We start from the raw sequence: 22,269 nt of genomic DNA on the forward strand, positions 1-22,269 counted from the left end.
TCTGCTGATCACCGGAAACGGTCCAGAGTAGGGGGCTTGAAGCGATGTTCTCAACCTGTCATGTCGGATAAATACATGAGAACAGATGTTTAATGCTTTATGTACGAACACATTATTTTTGTTATGAGAGCTTGTTGGCTTCGGTTTTAATGCTCTCATGTGTTGCCTGAGGTTTTCGATGAACATGGACGGATCTTGAATTTTGTCACTCGAATCGTAAAAATCGCCAGGAAGACGCAAGGAAGCACCGTAGACAAGCTCAGCTTGTGTTGCACCTATATCTTCTTTCAGTGCTGAACGAAAACCGAGAAGAATGGTTGGAAGGACTTCTGTCCACTTGGTGGTGTGGTGAGCCATAATTGCAGCTTTTAATGGACGGTGAAAATTTTCAATCAGCCCATTTGCTTTTGGGTTGTACGGTGATGTTCGCCACTTTTCCACACCTAGAAGAGCAGCGAGCTGAGACATTAGTCTTGACTCGAACTGTCTGCCTTGATCAGTTGTTATGCGGTCTGGTGTGCCGAATCGGGCAATCCACTCAGAGTAGATTGTCTTTGCGACTGTTTCAGCGGTAATATCTGAAATCGCATATGCTTCCGGCCAACGTGTTACGTGGTCAATTAAAGTTAAACAATAAGTTTTCCCGTTTGATTCCGGCAAGGGTCCCACAAGATCGCAATGAATATGTTGGAATCGTGCAGTTGGCAGTGAAAATTTTCCTAATTCTGATTTCGTGTGTTTGTGAATTTTAGAACGTTGGCAATCAATGCATTGGCGTGCCCACTCACGAACATCTTTATTCATAGACTGCCAAACGAAACGGTTACGTATAAGGTCAACAGTACTTCTAATACCTGGATGAGAAAGGCAATGTAAGTTTAGGAAAACTTGTTTGCGAAATTTAGCAGTGACATAAGGTCTTACTTTTCCAGTTGAAAGATCGCAATATATTTGAGAATTTGAATTGGGCAATTGAATTAATTTCAATTGCAACCCAGTATTAGTGTCTGAAATGAGTTGTTTCAGTTGTTCGTTTGATTTTTGATCATTACTGAGTTCATCATAATTAAGTGGCTGGGGGACAATAACCTTACTTATGCGCGATAGTGCATCGGCAGCTTCATTTCGCTCACCTTTTAGATACTCGATATCAGTAGTGAATTCTGATATGTAAGAAATCCACCGTGTTTGCTTATTCGAGTAAGTGTCCGTTGCCTTACGAAAAACGTATGTTAATGGGCGATGATCTGTAACAATTTTACAGTTTCTAGCCTCTAGCATGTGTTTAAAAAATTTAACAGACTCGTATATAGCTAATAGTTCACGGTCAAAACTTGAATATTTCATTTGTGTAGGTGTAAGACGTCTTGAAAAGAATCCCAGGGGTTTATATTCTAAATTCTGCATTACACTTAAGGTAGCTCCAATTGAAATTTCGCTAGCATCACAATGAAGTATTAACTTATCTTCATTTTCTGGAAACACTAGCGAAGTAGCGTTTAGCAAAGCTTCTTTTGATTTTTCGAATGAATCTAACAAATTTTTAGACCATGTAATGCGAGATTGATCATTTTTCTTTTTAGACCCTTTTAATAGGTCAGTTAATGGTGCTAATACTTCAGCAGCATGTGAAATGAATTTCCTATAGAAATTTAGTAACCCCAAGTATTTTCTGAGTTGCACCAGATTTTCTGGACGTGGATAGTTCATTATAGCTTTTACCTTGTCGTCCAAAGGTCGAACACCACCTGCTGATATTTCGTGATCCAGAAAGGAAATTTGTTGTTGACCAAAAACACATTTGGAAGCATTTATGTTTAGTCCGTACCTACTAAACCTTTCCAAAACAAGTTCCACGTGCTTAATATGATCATTTTCGTTTTCCGAAAAAATTAAGACATCGTCTAAATAACTGACAGTAAAATCGAGACCTTTCAGTACCTCATTCATAAATCTTTGAAATGTCATTGGTGCACATTTCAGACCAAATGGGAGATATAAAAATTCAAAACTACCAATGGGAGTAGTAACGGCAGTTTTTGGTACATCGGATTCATTTATCGGAATATGATAGTATGCCCTTCTTACTATATCAATTTTGGAAAATATTTTCTTTCCGTGCAGAACATTAGTTATGTCATGTATATGAGGTAATGGGTACCTATCTGGGACAGTTATAGCATTCAAGCGACGATAACCACCACAAATTCGGTACGTTCCATTTGATTTCGGAACTACATGAATTGGAGAAGCCCAAGGTGACTTTGATGGGCGACAAATTCCATTATCAATCAAATATTCAAATTCTTGTTTAACTGCTTGTAATATTTTTGGATGCAGCCTTCTAGGTTTACAGAAAATTGGACTTCCGTTTGTTTCAATAAAATGCTGAGTGTTATGTTTTGGAGGACGGGAAAACTGCGGTATTGGATTTGCCAAAATTGGAAATTGTTCAAAAATTTTATGATATGGTGATTCACCAACAATCAATTTCACTGTGGGTACTGCAGCATTGGACAGTACACCTTTTGTTTGCATGTTAGTGATAGAGTCAATTAATGCTCTATTCTTTAAATCCAACACGAGTCCGAAATGTGTTAAAAAATCAGCACCAATAATAGCAGTATTGACTTTTGCAATGAGGAAAGTCCAACGAAAATTTCGACGAAGCCCTAAATTTAGCTCTAAATGTTTTTTTCCATATGTTGGAATTTTCGTGTTGTTGGCTGCATAGAGAAAATGTGAAGAATTGTCCTTCACATTGGGTGACACAGGAATGCAAGAGATGTCACTACCCGAATCGATTAAAAAATTACAATTTGTCGCTTTATCATATACGTAAAGTCTACATTTAGTAGGACCTGCTGCTGCACCGGAAAAAGTGTGCTGTAACGATGCAGCAGCGTGCTTTAGTTTTTTGATTTGTATGTGCACGGCTGGTAACACTTTGTTGCTTTCTCACCAAATTTATTATGATAGAAACATAGTGTTTGTGTAGTATTGAAGTTACGATTTCTAAAATTATGGCTGTTGCTTCGGTAGCGAGAATGAGTACGCCCTCTTGAATAATTTTCATTTTTAATTTTAGTTGACAAATCTGCAATTTGAGTTTTTAATTGCGATATTTCACCACGCAATTGTGCAATATCAGATTTCACAGAATCTGATGAAGGGCTTGACTGTGAAGAAAGCGCAGAAATACTCGGTATTGGTCGTATTTCGGAAATTTTATCGGCTAGTGTGGCCAACTCAGTTAAATCTGCAGTTGACACTGATAAAATGGCCTGAGAGTTCAAAGGTAACCTTTCCATCCAAATAGTTTTTAGAAAATCTTCAGTTACTGAATTTCCTGCCAGCTCTTTCATTTGTCTCAGTAGAGAGGATGGTTTCTTATCCCCAAGAGTCAATTCAGACAACAGTTTGCGGATTTGTATCGATTTAGAATCTGTAAATTCAGCGATAAGCCTTTTTTTAAGTGTTTCGTATTTGTTTTCGGCTGGTGGATTAAGCACCAAGTCTGAAACCGAATGAAGCGAGTCGGCATCTACAGCTGCTAAAACAGTGTTATATTTCGTTATATCGGAAGTTATTTGTGCTACTGCGAAATTAGCTTCCACTTGCGAACCATAAAGCAATATTATTTATCCACATTGGAGGTAATTTACAAGATACCCTTGCGACCACGTGGGATCCGTACCGTCATCCATCTCGTAATAACAATAACGAAATAGATGGGGGAAAACGAGGATAAAATTCCAACTATAAAATTATTTTATGCAAACAATATTAGAATTTTACAGGAAAAAAATATATATAAAGGCCGGAAGATTAGCGAAAACAGTAGCTCACCTTGAGAAGATCCCATCATGCCAATGGAAACAGAGGGAAAATAATCCAGAGCTTGGAAATACGACCAAAAAGTTTATTCAGAAGGTTCTGTTCATTTGAGAGTCACCACTGAAGCCGAGGCGTACACATAACACAAATTTATTAAACATTTTAGCACAAATTACCAAGACACAAATATAAGACAACTAAGAATCAGACAAACTGAACGTGAACATGCTTCTCTGTGTGAGTCAGCGAGTGATACAGTATATATGAAAGATCTTCGTCAGGAGTTGGTGGGAGGAGAGTTTAGTTTTAGTTCCAGTCTCAAAGTCAAACCAAAACCAAAGATGTTCTTCGTTTTGCGGTAAACAGTGTCCGCCTCAGCTAACATAATTTACGAAAATTCTGTACTGTTCTTAAGCTTCATCCATTAATTCAGTCATGATACATTAAAAAAAAAATTAGGCACACCAATACCAATTTTTTAGTTGCCATGACAATCTGGAGCCTGGGGTTTGTCAAGCCCTGCTATAATGTCACCCTTGAAGATCAAATAAAAATTACTCCATAAGTGGGATAACTTAATAGCAAGTCCAATTTACTAATTATGCTGGCAGGGACTTTTAGAAACTGAATTTATAAGTGAGCGTTGTATTAAAAGTGACAAATGCTATACCAAGGTCTGGCAGTAATATTTTAAAAGTTATCAATTTATCAACATACTGTCATGAGATGACTTAAAAGTTACTTTCACCTTTGGTATATTTGGCATCTGTCACCACGTGTGAATTGTGACCTTCCATTCATTCCTGATTCTCTCTAGAAATAAAAATAACATTTGAGATAAAACTGAAATTGAAAAAAAAAAAATTTTCATCCTATAAATTTAAATTAATAATAGAATAGCTACCTTTCCTAAAAACCTATCCGAATCAAATATTGCAATGAACATACCATAAGCAGCGGATGAAGTAATGATTTTGAAGTACTGGAGCCTGACTTCAAATTTTTACTATTCCAAGAACCTGAATTGAGCATAATGTTTTGGTAGATATCGGAACCCTATTTAGAATTTAAAAAATGGAGCTTGTTATCATAAATAGAAACATAAACTGAGTTAAAAACATTTTATAGACATTGAGCAGAAGAGAATATAATATGGAACTTATAACAAGCAAATATATTTTTCAAAGTTATAATTAAATTTTCAAAAATTTTTCCAAGGCAATAATAGAGTGTCTGGGCTAAAGGTATCCAAAAGTAATAATTTACACTGGTAGAGCCATACATGCTTAGTTATGAAAATGCTGCACTGTAGATAGGGGGGAAACAGCCTCAAGTTTTTTATCCTGGTTTTCTACCAATATTACTGCCAACAGCTGCTTTGAGGCACTTTCCAAAGCAGTCACTAGTGAACTGTCCATGTGAATGCTCCAACTTAAGGTTCAGTGCATGCTTTGGCTTCCTCAATTTAAATCAGTGACACGTGTTAGATGTCATACACAAAACAGAGTCAAATTTGAGCCTTCAAAATCTGTATCAACTGTCTATCTCTATGCAACACTTGATTTAATAAAATCTCAAATTCTACTAAGCATTTGGCAAGAAACTGAATACCATTTATATATCAATTGATGCTCAGAATGAGTTTGATAAATCTATCTATATCAGATTATAAAAATCTAGATTTTGAAACAGAGAAAATAAATAAAAATTTGAGCATTTAAGAGATAACTTCATTATTCAAAGAAAAATTTGTTGAACAGAAATTTTTTAGAAAAAACTCTACTGAATATTTTATTAAGAATAAAAATTAATGTGAAACTTGCCTGCATTTGTGAAGCATCTGGATTGTTCTCCACTGAAAAAAATAACAAAAATTAATACAAATGCATTTAAAAAATGTACAGCGGAAATCATATAGAATGACACCCTTCATAATGATAATTGTCTGTATAACGATACTGCTTTCTGGTAACAATGCACTATCCATAGTGTTAATATATTCCATCTATAATGATGACTTCTTTATAATATGTTTCTCTGGTCCCTTCAGTAAATGCTTCACGGTACAACCAAGAATTCATTGGTTCATTCAACTGGTTAAATTTTACAAATATTTTTTTTAACTGTTAACTGGCATGATGGGGTCATCTCTGTGTGGGGATGGGTCATCTTGACCCCACCCCCACACATTTTTCATCTTGCCACCCCTTGAGAAAGAAATGCATCAGGGCCATCTTGTTTGAAGTACTTTTCAAGCTAGTTGTTTACACATGTTTGACAAATTTATGATGTTATTCTTCCTTTTACTCCCTCTATATTGTTGATCAAAGTTCCCATGGGGTGAAAGTCACACCACTTGCATAAGGCTTTTTTTGTCTGATGGCCAGTGTTCAGATCGAAATGGCACATCGGAAGAGTGTCAGTTTTCTCAGAAATGGTTACAAATTAATCATGAAACATTGTATACCCGAGGTGAGCATGAGGATAGTGCTGTTAGTGAATTGTATGTAAGATTTGTGTGATCTCGTGGTGGTGTTTGCTAGGACTGTGTTTTCGACTTTAAATAAGACTAATTTTATTGGTGTTAGTGAAAATATAGTAAATATTATTTCAGTTTGTAAATTTTATTTTCTAAGTATATTTCAATCACATCTGTTCATTTTTTATTCATGGAAATTGCATTGAAAAAATTTAATATATAATTTGAAATTTTTTTAAAGTCATGTATCACTCCATTTTCTTTGAATGTGTGTCTTAGTAAAAGATAATTTTGAGAAAATAATTTAGAATAAATTTGAAAAATTATGTAGTGACTTAATTGATAAATGAAATAAAAAATTCATTGCTTTTGTGAAAACTCTTTTTGCTGATTTTTTAAATGCATTAATACTTGCTGGGGTCAAAATGGCACCATGGCACCAGTTACACACAGAATTTTCACAACGCTAGTTAAGGGTTAAATTAAAAAGTAATTTACTCAAATTAAGTAAAAAAAATTGCTCATATCAATCAAATTTCTCATTTGACTGATTCAAAAAAATTGAATTTGTAATTCAATTAAGTAGACTTAAATGGCTTTAAAATTTTTCATATTACTGTAATCTTGTAACAAATTATAGTACCAATTTAGAAACAGTTTAAGAAGCAGAATTTCAATTGAATGTGATAAATAACAATACAAAGAATATGTCAGGCTTCCACAGACAGAGTTTATAAGAGTATTCAGACTTCTCACGCTGTTGTACTGTATTTGAGGCTTTTTATCAACACACATTTTGTCCACTATTGCAGTAGACATTATCATTCAGGTAACAGCAAGTAAGGAGATGAAATGACCTCCTAAGAAGACTGTAATCTACTGGCACTTGGGTTACTGAACTTTACCACACACTAACTCTGTTCATATTGCCATACAGCTAGTGCCATCTCAACGCATGGGCCCACTCGGGCACAGCTTGGGGGCCTCACAAAAATCTGATCCGGTTGAAATTTTCTATAATTTGCATGACAGGGCCTCAGAAAAACCTCATGTTTCGAGGCCCATGATGCTTTTAAGACGGTTGAAAATGAAGGCACCATCTATTAGTGGTCGCCTCAGACTCATTGGGAAAAAGAACTTGTCATTTGCTTGGCAGCTTCTGATTGGGTTCCGTTATTCAGATTTGAAGCCCTCCCCCTCAGATCCCCCAATACCAACATTGATACTTGTTCCTCATCACAACAACGATACAGATTCTGCTGCATCTCCAGCAGGAGCATCAGTGAATCAGTCTTCTGAGGAGGTTTTGTTTCCTTGCTTGCAGTCACCTGTACAAATAATGTCCACTACAGTAGTGGACGAATGCCTGCTGATAAGGTGAACATGTATAACAGTCCAAAAAGTCTGAATACTCAAGATTCTATGAGCTACTTTGATCAAAAATGAAATAGCACAATATAAACCATTCAACTTACCGTATATACCATTGGGTGGACTAGATGTGTCAAAAATATCATCATCTGAAACATCTTCATAAATGCCTCCAGTGTTTGGCCGAACAAAACGAACTTGGCCACTAAAAAAGATGGAGAAAAAATTATATTAATGTCAACTGCTAGATGATGGTTATTACATATAAGATCCTGGAGGTTGGGTGCAAGTCTCTTTGACGGCCGCTGTGGTGGTCGAGTGGTCATAGTGACGGACTCACATCGCGGGGACACAGGTTCGAGCCCCACCGTCACCACAGTGGTGGTCGGCTGAAGTTGGTTTTGTGTGGTTCCTAACTTTAAGACGCAAATGTGAGCCGATCTCCCCATTAAAAAGTCTTGCCACAGAGAGCAACAGTCCTACAAACAGTATAAATATCAGTCACTACACATCACTCACTTCACTTCTGAGATACAGATGGCAGCACTGAAAAATCATGCACAACACTAGATACGCACTCAGACTGTTAGGTACACATACTTACATTTCCGGCACAACTCACTAGGTAGTAAATTGCCCATGGCGATAGACCTGAGTTGTGCTTGGTATATAAAAAAAAAAAAAACTTTCTTTGACGTATGAACAGTTTTTATCCTTGAGGGTAGCCATTTCATTGTTTATTTCAAAGACCTATCATCTTGTTCACATTAATTACACAGAGGATAAGCAGATGACTAAGGGATAATGCCAAGAATGTGTGGCGTTAATGCACCTTGAAATTTTCGGGTAGTCACACACGTTTTAATCAGGGTTGGCAAGGTTTTGGACAGTATGGTAAAAACCACAGTATTTACCGTGCTGTCCAAAACTTCCTATTCATAACTATAAGTGAAAAACTTTGCAATTTGATGAAGAGGTAACTTCTATAATGAAATAATAAACTTTATATCATATAAATTATATTATATTATTAAAATTACATTAAATATATAATAAAATTTTGAAATTCAAAACAGTATGCGCAAAGGGTTGTATGACTGATATCAGGTGATTAAACAATCGAAAACTGAACTGTCTTGAGCTTAAATATTAGATTTATGGAAACATGAAAGATACAAGAATGAGATAGAAATTTGTCACATGAAAATCAGAAAAAAAGCAATAGATCTGACTACAGAATGAAATTAAATTTACGTAATAATCGAACACTAATAATCAAGAGCAGCTGCGTCTTTTAACATTCGATAACACATAACTACACTGCTGGCCACCGTAAATGCAACACCCTGAAGGAAGCATGCAAATAATATGAAATTTACAACATGCATTAGCGGAGGTGAGGTATGCAAATGATTAGAATTTCAGCGCAGACGCAGATCACGCGCACCTGTGGTGCCACTTCAAAGCGCTATTTAAGGCTTGGAGATTTCGACGATTTGAAGTACGGCAATTGTGTTTTTCTTGTGGTTTTTTCAAGAAAACGATCAATTATGCTTTGTAGAAAACAGCGATCATCTTTTGATCAAGTATCCGAGTTCGACAGAGGAAGGATAGTGGCCTACCGAGATTGTGGATTATCTTTCAGGGAAATCGGTAGTCGTGTTGGACGAAACCAAACAACTGTAATGCGGATATGTGATCGTTGGATGCAAGAGGGTACGACGGACCGACGTGTTCGATCGCATCCACCTCAGTGCACCACTTCACGTGATGACAGGCGTATTGTGCGTATGGCAGTGACGGATCGCTCAGCCACATCACGAACCATAGCACAGCACATTCAGTCTGTACCGCATCATCCAGTGTCTGCGCGTACCATTCGACGCCGTTTACAGCAGAGTGGTCTGTCCGCAAGACATCCATTGCTTCGTCTACCCTTGACGCAGAACCACAGATGTCTCCGCCGCCAATGGTGCGATGAAAGAAGGATGTAGACGGCACAATGGAATGAAATTGTCTTTACTGACGAGTCATGCTTCTGTCTGCAACACCACAATGGTCGGATTCGAGTCTGGAGACACCGTGGAGAGAGGATGCTGAACAGCTGCATTATGTACCACCACACTGGTCCTGCACCGGGTATTATGGTATGGGGCGGTATTGGATATCACTCTTGCACTCCTCTAGTATGCATTGCTGGTACTTTAAAAAGCCAGCGCTACATCTCCGAGGTGTTGGAGCCAGTTGTCCTTCCTTACCTTCAGGGCTTGCCCAGAGCCATATTTCAACAGGATAATGCGCGACCAACGTGGCACGCATTGTCCAAAGGTTCTTCGTCAATCACCAGATTGAATTGCTTCCCTGGCCAGCTCGCTCTCCGGATCTTTCGCCGATAGAAAACATGTGGTCCATAGTTGCTTGCTCAACGATTGACCCAGATTACATCCCCAGCTGCCACACCAGATCAACTTTGGCAATGCGTGGAAGCTGCTTGGTCTGCTGTACCCCAAGAACACATCCAAAGTCTTTTTGAATCAATGCCGGGGCGTGTGGCAGCGGTGATCTCCAACAATGGCGGCTACTCTGGCTACTGATTTTGGCAGGAACCACACTTCACAGAAGTCTATAAATTTAATCATTTGATACTTGGTCAACATGTTATCTACAAAATAAATATTGTTGCGATATCTCTTGTCTTTCTTGGTGTTGCAATTTGGGTGGCCAGCAGTGTAATTTAGCTGCGTTATCTGTGCCAAGATGGTTTCTAAGATAACAAAATTTGAAAATATTCTTTCAATTGATTTCATTTGGGGGACACGAAAATAAAAAAACAATGTGTCCCCCATGTGATAGAATTGTAAATATAGCTTGAATTTATTCGGTGAAACATATTAGCTTCTAGCCTCATAAGAGCAACAATTTAAATTGAACAAAAATTTTGGGTCTTGGAAGTCTTTTATGATCACGTAGTGTTAGTCGTGTGTAGGTGCTACATAGTGGCCTCATTTTCTTTGGATATTTTCCTTTACTTATAATTAGTTTTTGAAAATTGAGAATGTAAAATAGAAAGTTCACTCTTGAAAATTTAAAGAAACAAGTTTGAAAAGTCAAAATAGAACAATTTGCATTAAATAAACACTACACCATTGATATTTATTCACATCATTATATTGGTATCTAATAAAAAATATTTATGTTTAGTTTCACAATAATGCAATGATTATAACTGTGACTATGCGTATTTGGTACCTTCAATATATAACTTTGCTACTTCTTTTCGTTCTTCCGAGGGTGTCTACTACTTAATCGTACAAGCACCTTGTACACACATTCCTTTTTGGAATTTCTAACAAATTGGCACATGTCGGAATGTGTGTTCTGAGTGAATGTGTGACCCTAATGTATCTATGTTGCAGAGTTGCACTTGTTTCATGTTGCCATCTGTCTTCCATTTTGTAAATTAAAGATGGAAATGCTTGAAATTTCATGTTATGTCAATATCGTGTTGTAGGTCTGCCTGCTGCTCTCTGCGAAGAGACTTTTAAAATGGGAGACTGGCTCGCATTCACGAGGGTATCTAATAACAGTCAATGCTTCACACCATATTATCACCGAAAGTGTTGATGAAGTTTTTGGTATTGTTACTTTCTGTTTAAGACACAAAATTACAAAACCGTAAACCTCTTCACAGGGGCAATGCATCTAAATAAGTCATATTAACCAACTAATCAAAACCGGGTTTTTTTGCATCTAATAAATATTTTTAATCTGATTGTATTAACAACACAGATTTAGAGATGTCAATAACAGCATAAATTTGATAGAGCAGACCACTACTTTGAATCTTCGAGCTCATAAGTCAAGTTGTTTTTTTATGGTCTTCCAATAATCATTAAACAATTACTGGCTTTAAACCCACACAAAGACAGATTTATGGTTTTTGGGATTTAGAGGAGGAACACAAAAAATAATGGGTTAGGGATGAGTTAAAATGCACTGAATCTGTTTCGACAAACATTAAGTGAACACGCAGCAGCTGTACTTATATCTTTTACATCTATAGATCTCACTTTCAATGCATAGGCGGAGATAGACTTGAAAGTCTGGGGGGGGGGGAAGAGGAGACATGATGATATCAATTGATATATACACGTATAGGCCTATACATTAGATCAGTGGGCTTTACCTTTGATGCTGGGGGCATTGCCCCCATATCTCCACCCATGTTATTCTGCACTTGCTCTTGGGAGAGGCAATAGGAGCAAATGCATCTCCCTTCCTCTGAATCCCTGCCCAAGTAAAGGCAGGCATCTTCAGCTGAAAAGGGAGTGGAGCCAGACATCTTTAGCGTGAGCGTAACACAGGCAAGCATTTTTAGCGTGAATAGAACACACAGGCAAGCATCTTCAGCATGAATGGAACACAGGCAAGCATCTTCAGCGTGAATGGAATACAGGCAAGCATCTTCAGCGTGAATGGAACACAGGCAAGCATATTCAGCATGAGTGGACCACAGGCAAGTATCTCCAGCTGCTAATAAAGCCCAGACAGATATCTTTGGCTATGAATGAGGTCGAGGCAGACATCTTCAGCTATGAAAGAAGCCGAAGCAGACATCTTCAGCTATGAAAGAAGCCGAAGCAGAAATCTTCTGTTGTGAATGGAGCCGAGGCAAACATCTCTAGCTGGTAATGAAATCAAGTACAGGGCCATCTTAAAAGCATCATGAGCCCCTGGGGCTAAATGATTTTTCTGAGGCCCTACCAGACAAATTCTACCAGAAAACTTCAACCAGACATCATTTTTGTGAAGTCCCCCTGGGACATGCCTTAAGACGGCACTGGCCAAAGAAGATATTTTCAGCTACGAATGAAGCAGAGGCAGACATCTTCAGCTCCAAACAGAGCAAAGACAGACATCTTTCAGCTGCAAATGAAGTGAGACAAGCGGATCCAAAGAAGCGACTTATTGTGTATATAGGTGCATTGGATCACCCCATATTCTATGCGACAGGCAAATTCCTCCAATATTATTAGGCTCTTGGGAGGGAACCCCCCCCCCCCCTGGATTCATGCTCATTCCCAGGTCAATTCACTTACATTAGTTTATTTGCCCGCTAATTCATTTTTGGAAGTTATATTTTCACTCACAGTATAATTAAAAAGTAACTCACCTCCTAATCAAGTATTGTAATACAGTGGCAATATCTCTATCACTATCAGAATCACTGTCCGCATTGAAACTATTCATTCTCCGATAAAAAGATATATGTGATCCCATATGCGTGTGAAAACAATCATTTAAGATTCACCGATAAAACTCATTGATTAATGATATCCTTAACTATAAACACACATTTAAAGGGATCGAAATAAAATTCCTACTCCAAGAATCTAACACTGTAATCGGTTGGTAAACAATGCCGCTGCGCAACTGCTCCACCGCATTCGACGTGAGCTTTTATTTTGAAAATAATAAACAATGTCGAAATTTACGATATTGAATGCATCAATTTATCAGTGAGGAGTGCAAATTTTCGATGTCGGTGAGCCGCTCCACGACATTGTTGTCTTTCATGCATTATGCTCCGATGGCTCCTCCTCCTTTTCTAACAGTACACCACACTATTAGCCAATCACAAGAAAGAACACCTGAATACCCGTTAACGAACATATTAAAGGAATTTTCATTGGCTATCGCCTGGTTTTCGAATCAATATCAAAATGTTAATATTTCAGCTTTAACATTGTTATATTAAAATTTATTAAGTACAAAACTTAAATTCTAAATTCTTTATTTTTAATTTTTTCAAAAATTCCATATCTGCATCGGGAAAAAATTGCTCAAACGGTAACGGTCCTGTTTCAACACGGGGGTGCCAACAGTGAACGGCACAGCGGTTGATCACGTGACGAAGCTATTGTTTAGGGGAGAGAAAAATGGCGCATCTAACGGGAGGTCAAGCATTTTGTGCCCTTCAAAAATCATGAATGAAATCATGTTTGTGGTCAATTTTCAAGATCAAGCTGGCCAGTGTGGATCCTAAAGAATGCAAGGCAACGTTTGATGAGCACCTATAGGGTTTCGCGTCCCCGATTCGTGGTTAATTTGTTGAATTATTAAGTGATATGCACGTGTGTTTGTATACATTCCCGAGGTTTTGATGCTCGAGTGACAAGATTTTGGCGGTAAGAAAACAGTCGGTCCCTTTCAAAATAGACACTCGGTGCTCACTGTGTGACTCGACAAAGATTGCGTCATTGATTTCATGTTTCAATGATTGATCATTGAATTCTTTCAAACAAGATATTTATAAATATTCTCCACTCGATGATGATGGAAGAAGGAGATACTTGCTTCAGAAAATTACGAGGCGTCATGAAAAATAACGATGTATGTGTTTGTTGTCAAGTGAGTAGATTCGATTGCATTCGTGACTGTATCAGTGAGTTTTAAAAAGGAAAAGTTGTATATTCTATAATGCTCGTTATTGTTTTGTGATGAATTCTACACTGAATAAATGATTTGGAAGGTTCTTCAATTATTTCCCTACGTGATATCACTCCGACCATCAGATATTTCACTTTGATATCCTCAGTAGGGTCTTTCCTCCCCGGTAATTTTTTTCAACTTTTAATTTAGTGCCTTGATCAAAAGAATAATGTTTTCATTCATTAATATTCACTGTTTATTCAGCGTGATATATTATTATGCGCTGGTTGTATATCCAGTGGCGTCTGGGCCAGAGGTGCTGTTGGTGCTTGAGCACCTCAAGAATTGATTCAGAAATTTAACTTTTTTACATAAAGTTTCAAGAAGAGCACCCACATGGTTGAAATGTTTCCAACACACCTGTGTATATCGGTGTGTATTCATTATAATTTGTAAGCTGCATGTTATATATGTAGTGTACATAAGCAAATCAAAATAAGTAAGCTATACTCAATTTTAATGTTTGAAGTTGGAAGAGAAAATGTACAATAGTGGCTCATAAAGTTAAAGACATGACGAAGGCCTTTTCCAACAAGTTTGAACACTATTTTTTAGTCTATATGTAAGGAAGCATGTGGGCTGAATCTAAAATACAAAAGGCAGCCAGGGACCTGTTTTGCTCATGCAAGAAACTGGTCCTGTTTTGGGGTATATAATAGAACAGCTATAGTATAAACCCTTTTGGTGATGTGTTGGCGATTTTTTTCGTCTGTGAGGATAAAATGTTGTAAACCATGATGAGACATCGCCAAGAGTGAAACAGCGTCATGCTTTCGGACGTCTTTCTTCTTGCAAAAGAAGAAAATCGCCAAAAAGGGATAACACTTTGGCTGTTGAAACAATAACAAACAAACAACTAAAGCAATAATATTCTCTGCTAAAATAGGGGATCGAAATTTTAATAAACAACACCCACATCCTGGTTCAGATATTGAAAAATGATAAAATATCATGACTCGCACACAAACAACCATCTTCTCCTGGTATGTACGTGTATATTCTCTGGAATATAAATATAACGATTAATTAAATAATTTTTAAATTTTAACACAAAGGCATGAGTGTGAAAAAAAAAACTCTGGGTTTGGTTGAATCTGGAATATACTAATTTGGCAGTCTGGATTATACTGCATCAGATATTATTTCCTTTTTCGCTATTGGTCTAGCTCAGTGATCGGCAAACCGCAGCTCGTGTGGTTCTGTTCTCGTTCCCCTCCCAAGTGAGTCATTTTTTCACTGATTTTTGCCGAAAGAAAGGGTGAAAGCCCTGACACTGCTGTCACGTTACACTTCCGCGACCAATCATGTTGGTTGAAACTGTGAAGTTCTAGTTAAAAATTGTCAAAAATTAGGCTTTTTCTCCTAAGGTACTCGGGATAGATAGACGCAGAAGAGTCTCCACTCAGAACATTGGGGGGGGGGCATGCAATTTTAAAGTAGCCTATCGTTCAAGTCGGGTCTCATTTGGTATATATGCAAAATTTGGCGACGATCGATCTAAAATTGTAGATTTGTATAGAGAACATAGACACACAGACAAAAAAATCAATTTTATATATATAGATTTTCTGCATGTGTGTGTGTTCTCTATATACAAATCTACAATTTTAGATTGATCGTCTCCAAACGTTGCATATATAACAAATGGGACCCAACTTGAATGATTGGCTACTTTAAAATTTCATCAGAGCAGGGCAAAAGACTGTCACTCAGGCAATGGTTTTTGGGCCTCAATAGTCATTTTCGGAACGTTTACTTTGGTTACCATGGTTCAATAGCAATGAGTTTCAGACGTGTATATGCCTTTACAATGGTTTGTCACTTCTCTAATCCTTTACTATATGTATAATACACTGGTGTGAGAAATTAAGAGAATTTGCAGACTTCGTCGATTATCTCTAGAACTACTGCACTGATTTCAATGAAATTTGATATGTACATACATTGATACAATACAAAACAAATAACCATTCAATAATTGTAATACACACGCATGATCGTGCGTAACACTCATTGGAGTCGGAAGGTATGAAACAGCGGTTGCAGAATAAACAAAAAAATGGGTTAATAGGAGGTACGGTCCCCTCTTACAGATATACAAAAGGTCTCGCAGCATGATTTCATATTTGAAATAGGGCAGTTTATCATTTCCTGTGGCAATTGGTCCCACTCGTTCAGCAATGCTGTTTTCATTCCCTGGATGGTTTCCGGAGGGGAGTTGCAGTTGCCCTCCCCAGAGCGTCCCAGACATGCTCTATAGGGTTAAGGTCTGGAGATCTGGCTGGCCAATCCATCCGGCGAATATCCTCACTCTCTAGAAAATCGTCGAGCAGAAGAGCTCTATGTGGCCTTGCATTATCGTCCATTAAAAGGAACTCAGAGCCAACTGCACCCCTGAAAAGGTGAACATAGAGCTCCAAGACCTCATCCCTATACCTCACACCAGTCACAGTGCCTCTTTCAAGGACATGGAGAGGTGTGCGGCCATCCAACATGATGTCTGCCCAGACCATTAAACCTCCTCCACCATAATGGTTGATTTCGTGGGCATTGGAGGGTAGGTAGCGGGTCCCTGGTTCTCTCCGTATGAACGTACTGCGAGAATCGGTGCTCAGGCTGAACTGGGACTCATCAGTGAAGAGAAAGGTTGCCCATTGATCCATACTACAATCTTTATGCTCTCTGCTCCATGATAAACGGATTCTCCTGTCCGTGGAAGTGAGCGGGATGCAAACAACCGTCTCTCGTGAAGTCTTTTGGAAACAGTCACCCTTGATACACGGGTTCCTGTGGCTGCATACAAGTCACGAGAGAGCTGAGAAGCTGTAGCACTCCTGTTACGCCTCGCTATAATCGACAAATGGCGATCTTTTCTGGGCGTCGTGGCTCTTGGACGACCTTGCCCAGGCTTTCTCTCGATGTATCCTGGGACTGTTTCCATAAGTTACACACGACGCTGGGCGTTAAATTGAACTCTCTACAAATCTGGACTTGAGATTGACCTGCTTCTGGCCTCCCCACAATTTGCCACCTCATTCCATCATCTAAACGTTGGTGGTTACTCGTTTTTACTGTTACAATTTGAAATTAACCGATTGCTGCAAAATAACACAGAGAAATTCGTCGAGGCGTGCTAGCGAACAAATGCGTCTTAACTTACACGCGGTTATAAAGCCTGTTTCTCTACTGGCTCCACCTACACACACGTGTACACTTACGTATTTGCCGTACAAGATTTGCATTTTTGTCTAGAAGCAGTGGTTTTACATTCAGTTCAATTCTTTTCATGAAATTCGATAAAATATCTCTTAATTTATTTCACCAGTGTAGATAAGAAACGTATTAATCTACTGAAAGAGGGACAAAAGGGGCAAAGAATATTTAAAGAGGGAAATTAAGTCGTAAATTTTATAATTCATTACTAATTGAGAGTAAATACTGGTTGACATTTTCTTGATTGGATGCAAAACTGTGACAAGTGTTGAAAAAATTGATTTTTTAAGTAATATTAAAATATACAGTATAGTAGAACTTGATTAATTCGAATGAACTCCCCTTGAGTTTTCTATGATAGTTAATCTTAAAATTTCTTGTTTAATTCAAAGGTTTTGCATAATTCAAAGTTGGAGGGAAAAAATTATGATTTTTGTATCAGCAAATTTAGTTTGGAAAAATTTTAAAGGAATTCACACAGACTTAGTTTTATTTCACCAAGTTGTTAAACACAATAAATTTTCAAAACAAAAATTTTAAATATTTTGTTTTTCTCTATTCTTTCTTTGATAATTTAATGCCCATTTTGATATTGATCAGCTGTAGTGCATCGAGAACATGTACCACTTGATATTGGTTATGTTGAACGTATGGATCAAGGCGTACCATTCAAAATCTGAATCTTTTTATAGTTAAAGTACAAATTATAATTCGTTAATGAAAGTATATTACATTGATAGCATAAGAATCGCAATCAAAATTTGGAAAACAGTTTCAGTAACCGATAATCATAAATTGTTGGCTTTAAGCAGGGCCAAGAAATTCTGCAGTGATGTTAAGTCCAGAACAATAGCTGAGATCAATTATTATAATTATAAATAATTGAAATTTGGGAAAGTGTCGTAACTGAGATAAATTTTAATGATTTATAACTGTTATCCTTTTTTTTTCTTTATTTAACCCCCCCCCCCCCCCATGTGAATGTTGATAATTAAGTTGCTATTTGTATCTTTTTTGCAGGATAGATTAATTGAATAATTCAAATTTTGGATAAATCTAACTTTTCTCTAGGGAGTTTAGAATTTGAATTAACCAAGTTCGACCATATATCATCGTTAAATTTTATTGTCAGTATCATGATAATAAAAATCTTTTAATTACCATGGTTTTTAATATTTATTTAAATGAAATAAGGAAAAAAGTTTGTTTTCTCGACTATTATGGAAATTTTTACTGCAGCATATTTTCAGTCACCTAAAAGGTCATTGCCAAAAAATGCAAACCATTCTGGTTTGGGATCTCCAAGACATTGTTTTTGGTCCCTTCAATAAGCAGAGGTGAACTTTAAACTTTGTTGATAAGTCTTGAAAAGAAGGTTTTTTTCTAACAATCCAGCAGATGTAATGATTTTTTATTCAGAGGTCTGTCATATCATAAGCCTATAAATTTCTTTCTTCTTAGTTCAGGAATCGTTACTTATATTTGTCTGTTTCTTTGTAGGCGATTATATGGGGCTCTTCTGTTTCAGGTAAAATGATTGTGTAATGTCGACAATCCCAGTTACTCGAACTCATTCCTTGGAGGAGAGTGATCTCCGAAAGCATACAGCTAAAGTTTTGAGTATCACTGAACATTCAGTGAAGACCGAATGGTCAGAGTCATCTGGGGAAGCATCGAGGAACGGTATGTTTCTAATGCGAAGTTGTTGTTTTTTTTTTCCTTCTTTTGGATATTTCAGTGCATGACAATATCAGCAACACATGGATTTTTGAAGTTGATATAAGTGATTTTTTCCAAGTTATGATGCCTATGTAACTCTTAGGTTAGAGTAAATTTTATAGGAAGAAAAGTAGGCCTATATATAGATATGATATGCTGCTCCCCCCCCCCCCACTTCTGAAAGGAATTCATTCAAATCTAAAAAAAAGGACAGCATTAATTTTTCCTGTTTCTCTAGATGTGGTTTTTTTTTATCATTCTCCTTGCAACTTTGATTCTATTCTTCTATTTCTAAACTTCAAAGTAGTGTGGAATTGGCAATATTCGATGTTTGGAAACAGTTTGAAGTGCATGTCTCAGGTGAACAGAATATCTGGTACTGGTTGACTAGGAAAGACTTCTACCAGAATCGACTGCTGGAAAATACATTATTTGGATAAGCATCCAATGTAGGGTGCAGTGGAAATGCCAAGAATTTCATATTGCCAGTTATAGAGCTTCTGTGTTATCTTCTTTATATATACAGTCAAACCTTGTTAGTGCGTCACCCGGTTAACACGTCGCTCCGTTTAACGGGTCACTTTTTGGAACTCCCAATTGGAATTGGCACAGCTATGGCTTACTCTGCTTAACGAGTCACTCCGCTTACTAAGTCATATTTTTGCTCTCCCAAGAGTGACTCATTAACGAGGTTTGACTATATACAATCAAGCGACGTCTTCATGAAGCATGTCTGTTTTTTATTGAAAATGCACAAAGAAGCCTTTGATTTACATTTACAATAAAGGCCTGACTTGAAGTACCAAAGACTCCCAAACAAGGGCAAAGGTTTTTTTGAGTGATAAGTCCAAGTTCCAAATGTTTAAATTGAAGAAACAACAATATATTAGGAGACCAGTAAACCAGTGACTCTATTCAAGATATAAGCTTCACATACTGTTAAACGTGGTTGGTGGTAACATCATGATATGGGACGGCTTTGGATCAATTGGTGCTTGTCCTTTAGTGGGAGTAAAATGGACAAAAAAAAGGAGAAAGGGTTGAAAAAAAAGGAGGAAAGGTTTGTGTTCATTAAACTTAAGATATAACTTTTTTATTATTTTATCCTAATTCTGTGTACTAACAAACAAAAATTTATTTTTCAGCGAGTTCACTTCACAGACACAACTCGCTCCCACATGAGATTCCGGCAGGATCATCAAATGCAGACCCATCTTCTTTGCAACAGAATGCAGCTAATGTAAATGTGTTGTTATCCCCAAATCAGTATGGAGGCTCAAATGATCCCGTTCATGACCTTCCCCAAGAATTACTGCAGGCAGGTTGGAGGAAGTTCTGGAGCAAACGGGAAAACCGTGAATATTTCTTTAACAAAGTTACAAATGAGTCATTATGGGAGATGCCTAGGTTGGGTCATGTAAGTTATCTTAATTATTCAATTTGTTTCTTGATTGCATGTATGGGTATTAATATCTGTGCTATCACCTATGATTTATAGAGGAAAAATTTGTGTCCTCCAACACAGTGCAGATTTTTTTCTTTTGTTAATCAAATATATTTTAACAGAGCTTGACTGTTACACCCTGGTGCCAGGTGGCCAGAGTGACTAGAAAAGTGGTATTTGTGCCTAAAATTTTCTATAAGATCGGTAAATAGGAATCTAAGGATGAAACTAAATTTTCTGATCATTACGTCTTTTAACATGGGAAAAAGTTATGCAGTTCCAGAAGAGTAAAAATACAATTTTTTAAAATCATGTTTTCTTGAGCAAAAACCATGCTTGGCTCCTAAGTAATTTGGCTGGTGCCTAAATATTTTTTCGATTTGTCAAGCCCTTTATTGTAACTTTCTTTGTATAAGAACTGTAAAATATGTAACTATAGGCCCCCATGGAGTGGGGATATACTAGGCCTACTACTTCACCAAACACCAACTCTGGCCATATCGCTATATTGCAATTTACTGCCATTAGTGAGATGGGTTGGAAGTGAAGGCGCTGTCTATCGGTGGTCACCTCAAGTTCGTTAGGGAAAATATCTTATCTATATCCTCCCTTGGGTTCGAACCCGGGACCCTGACAACAACCTTCACGATGGTAGACGAACATCTTACCTAATACCACTCGGGCACAGTAGGGATATACTGGGGAAGCTCAAGTTTTGTGAATGTGAAAAGTATTTATCTTAGACATTTGTTTGAAATAAATAACAGTGTACCTGTTTTAAAAAAATCTCATATTTTGTCTTTTATTTGCATCACTTGCTGTCAATTGTATTTTGCATCCCTTATAGAAGGGGCGACCAAAGACGTGGCAGTCTGAAAACAGTGAGGGTGTATCATATCCCGTGCAGTTGTGGAGAAGTGTATATAGACACTGCACACACACACAAAAAAAATTTATATCAACCAGATTAGTTGAGAATAAATGAAATTGTAGACTAGGCCAGGTTGCAAAATCAGCTGTAGCTGAGCATGCCCTGACCTATGATTACAATATTCTCTTTGCAAACACCCAAGTGTTATCCAGGGACATGAAGTATTTTCACACACATTTTTAGAGAACCAATCAACATTCAAAAGTACAATAACTGCTTCAATATAAAGGAAGAGAGGATGAAAAGAGAGAGACAACAGTACTTAATTTCCTGTCTTAAAGATGATGAAAATGACACTCGCTCCCTTGGAAACAATTTCAGCCAATGGGGGAAATTGTGCTCAACTGACCAATAGCCTACCAACAAAGTGGTATGACTCAAGGACAGGGGAAGATGAAAATAGTGCCCCCCCCCCTTTTCCTGCCGTTATGTAAGATTTCTTGAAAATGTTTGCCACCCGTGTGAACGAAGCGACAAAAGTTCAAAACTTTCTTTCACGTCAGCCCAGCAACCCAAAATCTATGAATTTTACATCATATGATAGCCATGAAAGCCTTGTTTGCTCCGCACAAAATGTTTGTAGAGTTGCAATATAATGTGCGTGCACACATAAATATCAACTCTGGAAATGCAGTAATGATGTCTACTTTGTGTCTCATTTCATTCTTAATGGACGTCATACTGTGTTAAAGGTTTAAATTCTAGAAGCATATCAAAAACCAAAAAATAGGATGGATAATTTGAGTTTATTCAAGATTGTCAAATTGTGTGCAATTTAAAATA

The 22,269-nt window shown here is 37.3% G+C and overlaps 2 protein-coding genes across 3 annotated transcripts in view; one reads left to right on the forward strand and one right to left on the reverse strand.

The window, feature by feature from the left end:
- LOC149070505 (DDB1- and CUL4-associated factor 11) overlaps positions 1-13,288 on the reverse strand; it is a 32,923-nt gene extending 19,635 nt beyond the window's left edge. Inside the window, exons 1-5 of the mRNA XM_089248916.1 lie at positions 12,861-13,288; positions 7,792-7,892; positions 5,661-5,692; positions 4,786-4,893; positions 4,586-4,650 (exon numbers count right to left, since the gene is read on the reverse strand). Of these exons, the coding sequence (XP_089105042.1) occupies positions 4,586-4,650; positions 4,786-4,893; positions 5,661-5,692; positions 7,792-7,892; positions 12,861-12,967 (413 nt within the window). The 5' untranslated portion in view covers positions 12,968-13,288. The remainder of the gene's footprint in view (positions 1-4,585; positions 4,651-4,785; positions 4,894-5,660; positions 5,693-7,791; positions 7,893-12,860) is intronic.
- Positions 13,289-13,616: 328 nt separating this feature from the next.
- The window catches only part of Pcif1 (Phosphorylated CTD-interacting factor 1), a 31,510-nt gene continuing 22,857 nt past the window's right edge, over positions 13,617-22,269 (forward strand). The window contains exons 1-3 of one of the 2 annotated variants that reach the window (XM_089248949.1): positions 13,617-14,098; positions 18,921-19,075; positions 20,257-20,528. In XM_089248949.1, coding sequence (XP_089105075.1) covers positions 18,937-19,075; positions 20,257-20,528 — 411 coding nt within the window. In that variant the 5' untranslated portion in view covers positions 13,617-14,098; positions 18,921-18,936. The remainder of the gene's footprint in view (positions 14,099-18,920; positions 19,076-20,256; positions 20,529-22,269) is intronic. The other variant, XM_089248950.1, reaches the window with a different exon arrangement.

This window comes from Pholcus phalangioides, unplaced genomic scaffold (assembly GCF_987345545.1).
Source record: "Pholcus phalangioides strain wild (caught in Gottingen) unplaced genomic scaffold, Ppha-v1.0 ptg000021l_1, whole genome shotgun sequence".
NCBI lineage: Eukaryota > Metazoa > Arthropoda > Arachnida > Araneae > Pholcidae > Pholcus > Pholcus phalangioides.